At 54.0% G+C, this 11,198-nt stretch overlaps 1 protein-coding gene across 2 annotated transcripts; it reads left to right on the top strand.

Annotated features, from left to right (window-relative positions):
- Positions 1–231: 231 nt before the first annotated feature.
- Positions 232–4,680, top strand: LOC123190706 (G-type lectin S-receptor-like serine/threonine-protein kinase SD2-5). 2 transcript variants are annotated; one of them, XM_044603404.1, is made up of 3 exons: positions 232–556; positions 2,996–3,059; positions 3,169–4,680. In XM_044603404.1, exons 2-3 carry the CDS (start codon positions 3,026–3,028, stop codon positions 4,500–4,502), a joined length of 1,368 nt encoding a protein of 455 aa, XP_044459339.1. In that variant the 5' UTR covers positions 232–556; positions 2,996–3,025; the 3' UTR covers positions 4,503–4,680. The 2 variants fall into 2 exon arrangements, with proteins under 2 accessions (XP_044459339.1, XP_044459338.1); XM_044603403.1 differs by lacking the exon at positions 232–556 and having other exon boundaries at positions 2,344–3,059.
- The last annotated feature ends 6,518 nt before the right edge of the window (positions 4,681–11,198 follow it).

Below are 11,198 nucleotides of genomic sequence, written 5' to 3'. Positions count from 1 at the left end.
TCAAACTGTATGATTCATTCACCACACTGGGAGTGGGCCATGACTTGGGCCGGCCAGGCCGAGATAGCAGAGCACAAGTCGGCAGCACGACCGGAGACGGAGGCGGAAGCTGCAACTCACAACGTGGCAGATGAGATGACGATTCAGACGAGAGACGCCGCAAAGCAGCAAACGCGCCTGCAGGCAACTGAGGCACCTCCGCTCGCCTGCTCCAACGCCTCTGGTCAGCTAGCTACTCTACTTATTTGCTGGAGCAGTCAAGCACGGCTGCCGGCTGAGCGCGCCTACTCATCTCCTTCCTTCCTTCCTTCCTTCCTCCTGCATCTACATGCATACATACGCACACCCACCCCGACCCCGGCTCACTCGGCCTCTCCTCTACTATCGTCTTCTTATATCAGAGCGATGCTTTGCTGCGCTCAGTGAGATTCGTCTGTGCTAATTAAGCGCGCGCGTGGGCGCGGTGCACTTTACCCTCATTTTTAGAAGAAAGCAGCAGCAGCAGCAGCGCTGGGTGCACTAAGAGGATCGAGCGGAAAGAAGACACTGACTCAAAGTAAGTTGCTCTGACTTCATGCAATTATCTTGCCACTGCAACTGCTATGTGCTATCCTACGGTCAGTTTCTGTTGCTCAATCGAACTGATCTACGCTTCTCTGAATCTGCAACCGCTAAGCGGCTGAAGCTTGATCTTCTGATTCGGTCAGTTGTTCTTGCAACCGCTATGGTTTTCTGAATTTGCATCCGCGGATCATCCTTGGTGTCTAGAATAGATTCCTTTCTGTTTGAGCAGTTGATGGGGTGGGTGCTCGGTGCTTGTAACTTTGATCGATTCAGGAGATTTTGTGAAACGAAATTATTGGATCTCTCTCCCCGTCTCCTGTATTATTTTGGGGCATAATAAGTGAATAAAAAGAGTAGCTACAGTCCACCTGTCCACGATAATATAAGGCTAAACTAGGGCAAGTAAAACCCGCTCTGGTCAAACGATGGAATCGTCAAACCGACTATGCAAGCGGAGAGCAATGGTTGGTTGGGTGCGTATCTGTTAGAAGGGAGATAGGAATTGGTGGAATAGTTTGATGTATTGCTTGAGTCTCGCGGGCATATATATAGGAGTACAATGATATATTTGAAGTACAAGGCAAGACAGAATAATATCCTACGCTATCCTATCTTTCCTTAGAATCAATATACTCAACATTTCCTGCAGTCACAACGGTAGCGACGCAGACGGTGAGACTGGAGAAGAATCCGGAGGCAAGCTGACGGACACCCCCCACAGTCGTAACGGTCGATGCATCGCGGAAGTTATGGCTGGAGTGGAAACCGTCAAGGTTGCTCAAGCAAGGCGGTAGCCCTTTGTGCCGATGTCGATGTAGCCGAGAGCGTAGGGTGGTGTAGCCGTTGTTGAGGTAGCCGTGCGAGGGACGCCGTGGTCGATGTCGAGTCGGGGTGGCCGGTGTCGAGGTAGTCGCCGTGGACTGGGAAGAAGAGCGGCGGCGGCGGCCCGAGGCGGCGGCGGCGGCGGCTAGGTCAGAAGCACGGCGACGATGCTCGAAGTAGGCGAGGAAGAACCAGACAGCGTGACGAGGACCGGCGCGGACAGTGGCGTTCCCGCGCCTAGGGAGGCGGCGCGACGCATACCACGTAGAAGTCGACGCGTGGGGAGGGCGGAGTGGACCGCGCGCCGCGACGTTGCGGCCCGAAGGGGCGACACAACGGCAGCGCGCAGGTCGGGGCGACGGTGGAAGACCTCAAGGCGGTTGCAGGGACCGCGCGCCACGCTCGCTGTGGCCCGATGGGGTGGCGTAGCGGCAGCGCAAGGTCGGTGCAGCCTCGGGGATGGCCTAGAGCGAACGGCCTCGGGGCGGCGGTTGACCGCGGGCTGCGGCACTATGGCCCGAAGGGACGACGCAGCGGCGACGCGGATCAGTGCAACCACGGGGAGAACCACAAGGCGATGGCCTGCGACCTGACGGGGCGACGTAGCGACAAGCCGTTGCTCGATCGGTGTAGAAACGTGTAAACTTAGACGGTGATCTTCATGTATCCTGCAAAGCCCACATGAAACGAAATAGATGCAAACAAACGCACGCACGCAATGCGTGAGCCATCATGTACACCGTGAGTCATTGGAGAGTGCAGGCACAGCACGCGGTCACGCGAGCGTCCGTCCACGTCCGCGCGGGACGTGAGTGCGGCCACAGGCCTCACCGCTTGCGACGACGGGCCAGCGCAGGAAGGTGCGCCCGGCTGCCGCTGAAGCGTTGGACGTGGCAGCGGCGTCGATGCCTGATGAAGATGGCGACGGAGTAGACACGTGTTGTAGACGACAGATGACGGCGGACGATGCAAACCGATCATAGATCGAAAAACCAAAAAAGAACACCGATCAATTGATCGGTGAGAGAGAAAAACCTCAATTAATGGATCGAGAAAAAGACTTTTTAGGATAGCCGATCGACCGGATCGGCGGACGAACCCTAGATACGGGTCGCACAGCCCCCGGTGACGATCATGAAGATCGACCGCCCCGGGGGCGGCGCGGTGCGGAAGCGGCATCGATGGCTAGGGTTTTGGATCGAGATTAGGCTGATACCATGCTAGAAGGGAGAAAGGAATTGGTGAAATAGTTTGATGTATTGCTTGAGCCTCGCAGGCATATATATAAGAGTACAATGATCTACTTGAAGTACAAGGCAAGGCAGAATAATATCCTACGCTATCCTATCTTTCCTTAGAATCAATATACTCAACATATCAATCAGCGCCCTGCCTTCTTCTTTCTTGATCGTCTGACATATGCCATGACGCAGATACCGTTTACAAGTCCAAGCACGCTTCAGTTTCGTCAACTTTACCTGTCGAATCAATCAGTCCCTTGCCAGCATTATCACTATCTTCCCGCTGAGCCATTTTATTAGGGAGGAGTACTAGAGAGTAGAATGATTATCAACCCTTGTCTGACCAATGTCATGAACTCGTAATGCAGGAAGCAAGAAGGCGTTGAGAGCTTGGCGGCATGTCAGGCATGTCGGCGGCTGTCACTGCAACTGGTAATTAACATGCATACACATGCACCTGACAGAATGAGTAGATTTTAATTGTCTGGTCCTTAATCAGTTTTTCTTCGGCTAACTCGTGTTCTTGCCTCGATTCATCCAGTATCGGCCGTCTGTGCGACCGTGGCGGTGTTCATAACGATGGCCGTGATCAGGCGATGCCGCCACGTGAGGAAGAAAATGCACAAGAAGATCGTGACCAAGATCATGGAGGAGATAAGTAGGAGGAACCGGGACCGGCGAGCAGCCCCGGACGACGGCGCCGGCGTGGACGACGTGGTCATCGAGATTGGTCCGGTGGAGAAGTTTCTCCACGAGATCTTGAACGAGAAGCCGATGCGATTCAGCTCCGGGCAGCTGGCGTCGTGCACCGGGAACTACTCCACCGAGCTCGGCTCCGGCGGCTTCGGGGTGGTCTACAAGGGGGAGCTTCCCAACGGGCTGCCCGTGGCGGTGAAGGTTCTCAAGGTGTCCATGAACAAGAAGGTGCGGGAGGGGTTCATGGCGGAGATCGGCACCATCGGCCGGACCTACCACGTGCACCTCGTCAGGCTCTACGGCTTCTGCTTCGACCCGGACACCAAGGCGCTCGTCTACGAGTACCTCGAGAACGGATCGCTGGAGAAGTACCTCTACCGCGACGGGGAAGTCGACGGCGACAGCGACGGCGGGGAGGAGAGGAGGGAGAGGCTCGAGTGGCGGACGCTGCACAACATCGCCGTCGGCACGGCCAAGGGGATCCGGTATCTGCACGAGGAGTGCCAGCACAGGATCGTGCACTACGACATCAAGCCGCCCAACATCCTCCTCACCGCCGACTTCACCCCCAAGGTGGCCGACTTCGGGCTGGCCCGGCTGGGCGAGCGCGAGAACACGCACATGTCGTCGCTCACGGGCGGCGGGCGCGGGACGCCGGGGTACGCCGCGCCGGAGCTGTGGATGGCGCTGCCGACGACAGAGAAGTGCGACGTTTACAGCTTCGGCATGGTGCTGTTTGAGATCCTAGGGCAGCGCCGGAATTACGACGCCCGGCTGGAGGACGAGAGCCGCGAGTGGTTCCCCAAGTGGGTGTGGGACAAGTACGAGCAAGGGGACATGGAGTGCATCGTGTCTGCGGCCGCCGGCATCGGGGAGGCTGACCGGGAGAAGGCGGAGACCATGTGTAAGGTGGCGCTATGGTGCGTCCAATTCCAGCCGTCGGCGCGGCCGACGATGAGCAGCGTAGTGCGGATGCTGGAGGGGGAGATGGCCATCGTGCCGCCGGTGAACCCGTTCCACTACGTGTCGAGCGGCGGCAGCTCCAGCGGCTGGGCGTTGTCGAGCGGCACCGGCACGTACACGAGCAGCAGCCGGGACAAGGGGAGGGACAGCGAGGTCTCGGCAGCAAGCGCTCCTGCTCCTAAGCCGAGCGTTGCAATGGTGAAGCAAGTCCATTGATCCAGTGACGGCATAGGGTGAAGCTCCACACGGAGTCTTGCTCTGTTTCCAGTTTACACAAGTAGGAAATGTTTTTTCTCACAAAAAAGTAAGAAATGTTTTGTAAATTAGCATTATTGACTTATGATTTTTGGGGAATGCTTTTTTTAAGAAAAGAAAGGCTTCCCCTTTCTATTTCCATTAAGGGAAACCAATAGTACGAGCTACAAGCAGAACCACAGCCAAACTCCCAAACTCTGAGACAGCACACGTGCAAAACAAGAGCAGGAGAGGGGAGTTACTCAAGTCTTAGCAAAATAAACAGGAACATGACCAAACAAAGACACTCGACACCACTTAGACCACTATTACTACTACTAGAGAAGAAGCACTCCATCTCCAACAGCTTGCATCAAGCGAGGCCACCCTTAGGAAGCTTTATACACATCACTTGCTACATGTTTTAGTAGCCTTGTTCCCAAATCCAACATCCTTTTGTTTTGTCCCTTTGCCTGCAAAATAGACCAAGCCATTATTCCGCAAGCCAAGTCTGAACAACTGCATGTGAAGCAAAGTCTCCATCGCATCCAAAACCTTGACTTTGCCTATTGCAGGTCCTCCAATCACGCTATGGCATTCTCCACATGAGTTGATACCTTAGAAATCTTGGTGCAGACATGTACCAAGGTGTCAACAAAAACAGGGCTTCACGATCACCCGGTGAAGCTAGTTATGTTGATGTTGCGGGTGCACACGACCGGCCCCTATCCAATCAAGGTGTCAAAGAGCGTCATACGCCAGCCTTTGTTTTTCTTTGAAGGAGAAGTCTGGAACTCGTTGATGGCCAGATCAAAGAGGACTGATCACACGTAGAACAGTGACTTCGCACGAAGACCACTAGGGCCTCCGCCTGGCCGATTATTTTGCGAGACACGAGATCCCAAGATCAACCATATCTCGATGCCCACCCCCGGTGAAAGGTGAAGGTCGTCACCATCATGTCTGGGGCCGATGCTCGGTGCTCAAGTGATGCGGGCAGAGCCGCCGACCGTCGATGCCATGCACAGGAATAGGGTGCAAGATCAGGGCCCGCCAGGCCAATGCTGGACTAGATCGACCCCGCCCCGCCGCTGATGGAGCTATGTACCTAGGGTAGGGTCACGGACCTGTCCAGCATACCCTCCCCAAGGACATCTCTGCAAAGAATCAGAAGCAGTCGAAGAGAAACCGTCATCAACTCGACCGTGGAGATGCACTCACTCGACCATCTTGAAGACACTCGACCACCAGAAGATGAGGAACCCTCCACTCTGCAACGGCCAGGATTTAAACCATGGCATTATGAGCATTTATGACTCTTTACTGTAGACGTTACCAGTAACGCCTTTCCTTTATGAGCATTGAACCCTGTGTAACGGAGGGGAGCTGGGGTCCTGGCGCACTCTATATAAGCCACCCCCTCCTCTGGGACAAGGGTTCGCATCTTTTTGTAAACTCACACATACATATAATCCAGTCGACCGCCTCAGGGCACCGAGACGTAGGGCTGTTACTTCCTCTGAGAAGGGCCTGAACTCGTAAAACTCGCGTGTACAACTCCTTCATAGCTAGGATCTTGCCTCCTCATACTTACCCCCCCCCCCCATTCTACTGTCAGTCTCAGATCCACCACAGTTGGCGCCCACCTTGGGGCAGGTGTCTTAGCGATATATTGGAGAAGTTGCAATTTTTCCGATCCCCATCATCATGATTCCAGGCGGAGGTTTGGCTGAGGGCCGCGAGATCCGTCTTGGCGCGCTCGTGTTTTTCCCGACGACTCCGCTTGGCTTCAGGAGGCACCACTCGATGTCGACGCGCTCCCCGCCCGTGGGGCGACGCACTTTCACGCGTGCGTCCGCGGCGTCCTCCCGCGGCAACCGTCGACCCAGTACCAGTCGACTCCAACAGCTTTCCCCCTCCCTGTGACCCGCCGGAGCAAGCGCACCGGCCGGTCGAGGCATCAACGGTGGGTGAAGCATGCGGTGGCCCGCCAGTCCGCCACCCCTCAAGTCGCGGCGATCGAGCCCGGCGAGTCTCTCTACGGCCTGTTCGATCTGTCGACTGGCTCCATAGAGACTACATCCGAGTGCGGCAGCAACGACTGGGCAGCGGAAGTCCTGGTGGTCAATGGACCATGTGGCCCTCCTGGCTTCAATCGTGAAGACGGAGGTGACGGGAACGGCGGTCCGTCACGCGTTCACGAGGAGTACCGCCCCGAACCTCTCTCCTCGCAGCAGAGAGAAGAACTTCGTCGCCGAAACATGGATGCCCTGCATACTCCTATAGTTGGAGATACACCCGAGGCCCAGGCCTTGGAGCAGGCTCGCCTGGCCAATCTGGCTGAGCGCACTCGGCTGGAGCACCTCCAGCTTGCACTCGACGATCGCGCTCGTCCACGTGCTCCTGAGTCCAGCCGACGCCAACTTTTTCCACCTCCGGCTCAGGTATACCGAACACCGATCCAAAACCTAGCAGGTGCTGCCCGGATAGCAGAGTCGATTCAACCTTCCCAGTCAGAAGCTGGCCGAGGTCTGGCACAGATCAGGGCCTTGCTTCGGGCAGCAGGAGAGCAAAATACGGCCGTGTCTCAGTCGCGGGATAGGATCCATAGCAGATCTGTGGTCGCAGATACGGTCCAGGCAGCCCATAGCCCGAGATCGCCCCCGAGGCGTGAGGGACGTGGAGAGCGGCGTGATTAGTACAGAAACCAGGAGCAGTATGATCGTCGAGTTGATCGCGATGGTCGCCGTCGAGTGCCCACGCCTCCTCCAAGGAGTGGGTCATACGTGTCGCGGCCACATGAAGACAGGCGCCCTAACAGCATCGGAAGAGGTATTCCAGTCGACCCCAGGGAGCCAGGCTTTGATGCGAGATCTATTCTCGTGCAGGGCTTGCTCGACAGAAACAGAGCTCACCGAGATGGCCACGACAGAGGCCCGCAAACCAGCAATAGGGTGCATGTCTCTGGCCCAGAGTGCTTCAGCAGAGCTATCAGAGCTGCAGTGATTCCCCCCAACTTCAGGTTGGCGACTGGAGTCAGTAAGTTCACCGGAGAGTCCAAGCCTGACACCTGGCTCGAAGACTACCGAGTGGCTGTCCAGATTGGTGGCGGCAATGATGAGGTGGCCATGAAACACCTTCCTCTGATGTTGGAGGGCTCGGCTAGAGCGTGGCTGAATCAGTTGGCACCTGGCAGCATCTATACTTGGGAAGATCTCGCCCGAGTGTTTGTCAGAACGTTTGAGGGTACTTGCAAACGGCCAGCAGGTTTGACAGAATTACAGTGTTGCGTCCAGAAACCGAATGAAACTTTGAGAGATTATATCCAGAGGTGGATCACCCTGCACCACACGGTGGAAGATGTGTCTGATCATCAGGCAATTTGTGCTTTCAAGGAAGGCGTCAGGTACCGGGAGTTGAATCTGAAATTCGGTCGGACAGGAAACATGACTCTGACTCGGATGATGGAAATTGCCACCAAGTATGCCAATGGTGAAGAGGAAGAGCGACTGCGGAGCGGCAAGCACAAAGCAGTCGCCCACGAAGCCGGAGGAGGAAACTCCAGTCGGAAACAAAAACGCAAGGCCGAACCAGCTGCTCCGGGTGAGGCCTTGGCTGTGGTTCAAGGAAAGTTCAAGGGGAAGCCCAAAGGGCCGTGGAACCCCAAGAAAGTAAAAGATCAAGATGGAAATGACGTGTTGGATCTGCCGTGCCATATCCACACCAAAAAAGACGAAGAAGGTAATTTCATTTACCCAAAGCATACCACTCGACAGTGTCGGCTCCTGATCCAGCAGTTCCGAGAGAAACAACCCAAGGAAAAGGAGAAGGAGGCAGACAAGGCTGAGAGTGAAGGAGAAGATGATGATGGTTATCCTCACGTGAATTCCACTCTGATGATTTTTGCTGATGTTGAAAACAAGAGTCGATTGAAAGTCATCAACAGAGAAGTGAACATGGTCGCTCCGGCGACACCCAGTTACTTGAAATGGTCGCAGACTGCCATTACGTTCGACCAGTCTGATCATCCAGCGCACATCGCCACCCCTGGGAGGCAAGCGCTGGTGGTTGACCCGGTGGTCGAAGTCACTCGACTGACAAAGGTCCTGATGGAGGGTGGCAGTGGCCTGAACATTCTGTATGCAGAAACGTTGAAAGGAATGGGCATTCCGATGTCCAGACTCAGTGAAAGCCATATGAGTTTCCATGGGGTCATCCCAGGCAAGAAGGCTGCGTCCCTCGGTCAGATTGCACACGACGTGGTTTTCAGTGATGCCAAAAATTACCGCAAAGAAAAGTTGACATTTGAAGTCATGGATTTTCAGAGTGCGTATCATGCAATTCTGGGCAGGCCAGCTTATGCACGATTCATGGCTCGACCTTGTTACATGTACCTCAAACTGAAGATGCCTGGTCCCAGAGGAGTGATCACTATCTCTGGTAATCGGAAAAAGGCGGAAGAGTGTTTCCAGAAGGGCTCAAAGATCGCCGATGCCCAGATGGCTGTGGTAGAATTGCAAGAATACCAGAAAAATGCAGACCCAAGCGACTTGCTGCGAGCCAAGAAGCCAGCCACAGATTCAGCATTCCAGTCGTCTGGCGAGACGAAGTCTATTCACATTCACCGACGGACCCCAATGCGGCTCCGACCCACATTTCAACCACACTCGACTCCAGATAGGAAGAAGCGCTCATCCAGTTCCTCCGTGAGAACTGGGACATCTTTGCATGGAAGCCTTCTGTCATGCCAGGTGTTCCCAGGGGACTGGCTGAGCATCGTTTGCGAGTCGACCCAAAAGTGAAACCAGTCAAAGAGCATCTTTGACGGTCCGTCATCCAGAAAAGAAAAGCAATCGACGAAGAGGTGGCTCGGCTTTTGGCAGCTGAGTTTATCCGAGAGATTTACCACTCCGAGTGGTTAGCCAATGTTGTCATGGTCCCGAAGAAAGATGACTCACTCCGCATGTGCATCGATTTCAAGCATATCAATCGGGCCTGCCCAAAAGATCATTTCCCTCTCCCTCGCATCGATCAGATAGTCGACTCGACTACTAGGTGCGAGCATTTGTCCTTTTTGGACGCCTACTCCGGGTACCACTAGATCTGTCTGTACGGACCCGATGAAATAAAGACAGCTTTTATCACCCCGTTTGGGTGCTTCTGTTATGTCACAATGCCATTCGGCTTGAAGAATGCCGGAGCCACATTTATGCGAATGATTCAGAAGTGCCTGCTCACTCAGATCAGTCGGAATGTGGAAGCATACATGGATGACATTGTGGTCAAGTCACGTAAAGGTTCCGACCTGCTGACCGACCTCGCTAAAACCTTTGCCAACCTCAGAAGGTATGATATCAAGCTCAATCCATCAAAGTGCACATTTGGAGTTCCAGGCGGAAAGTTACTCGGTTTTCTTGTTTCCGAACGAGGAATCGATGCTAACCCAGAGAAAGTAGGCGCTATACTCTGAATGAAATGCCCTGTGCGTGTGCATGATGTCCAGAAGCTTACAGGTTGCTTGGCCGCCCTAAGTCGATTCATTTCTCGCCTCGGTGAACAGGCGCTGCCTCTTTACCGACTGATGAAGAAATCAGATAAGTTCGAGTGGACTCCAGAAGCTGATATAGCATTTGCAGAGCTAAAAGCCCTGCTTTCCACCCAGACGGTGCTTGCTGCTCCAATCAGCAAAGAACCTCTACTACTTTATATAGAAGCCACTGGAAAAGTCGTCAATACAGTACTTACAGTCGAGCAAGAAGAAGAAGGAAAAGCGTACAAAGTCCAATGCCCAGTTTATTATATCTCCGAAGTCTTGACCCCGTCAAAGCAGATATATCCTCACTATCATAAGCTTGTCTATGGAATTTACATGACCACGAAGAAGGTTTCACACTACTTCTCATATCACTCTGTTACAGTCGTCAGCGACGCTCCATTGTCAGAGATTCTGCACAACAAAGATGCAACTGGTCGAGTGGCAAAATGGGCGATTGAACTCCTTCCCTTGGATATCAAGTTTGAGGCAAAGAAAGCTATCAAGTCCCAAGCAATAGCAGATTTCCTTGCCGAGTGGATCGAACAGCAACTGCCGACTCAAGTTCACTCTGAGCATTGGACCATGTTCTTTGACAGATCCAAGATGTTGAACGGTTCTGGTGCTGGAGTAGTTCTAGTATCCCCCCGAGGAGACAAGCTCAGATATGTCCTCTAGATTCACTTTGATTCCTCCAACAATGAAGCAGAATATGAAGCACTCATGTATGGTTTGCGCATGGCCATCTCACTCGGCGTCTGTCGCCTCATGGTCTATGGCGACTCAGATTTGGTAGTTAAACAAGTGATGAAGGAGTGGGACGTCAGAAGTCCAGCCATGACTGGTTATTGCAACATGGTGAGAAAGCTTGAGAAGAAGTTCGAGGGGTTAGAACTCCACCACGTCCCCCGATTGAAAAATCAAGCAGCCGATGAATTGGCAAAGATAGGTTCCAAGAAAGAAGCCATTCCCAGCAATGTGTTCTTGGAGCATATTCACACACTGACAGTTCAGGAAGACCCTTTCACTGAAGAGCCCCCGCAACCCAAGAGCGCCACAGATCTGACTGAACTCGAGGTCCCAGCTGTGTCGACCTAATCATGGAGGTTCCGGCCATTACTCCTGACTGGACGGTGCCCTACATT

This window comes from Triticum aestivum, chromosome 2A (genome assembly GCF_018294505.1).
Source record: "Triticum aestivum cultivar Chinese Spring chromosome 2A, IWGSC CS RefSeq v2.1, whole genome shotgun sequence".
Classification (NCBI taxonomy): domain Eukaryota; kingdom Viridiplantae; phylum Streptophyta; class Magnoliopsida; order Poales; family Poaceae; genus Triticum; species Triticum aestivum.
Note: the sequence above shows the minus strand (reverse complement) of the source record. Positions and strands in the feature narration are given on the sequence as shown.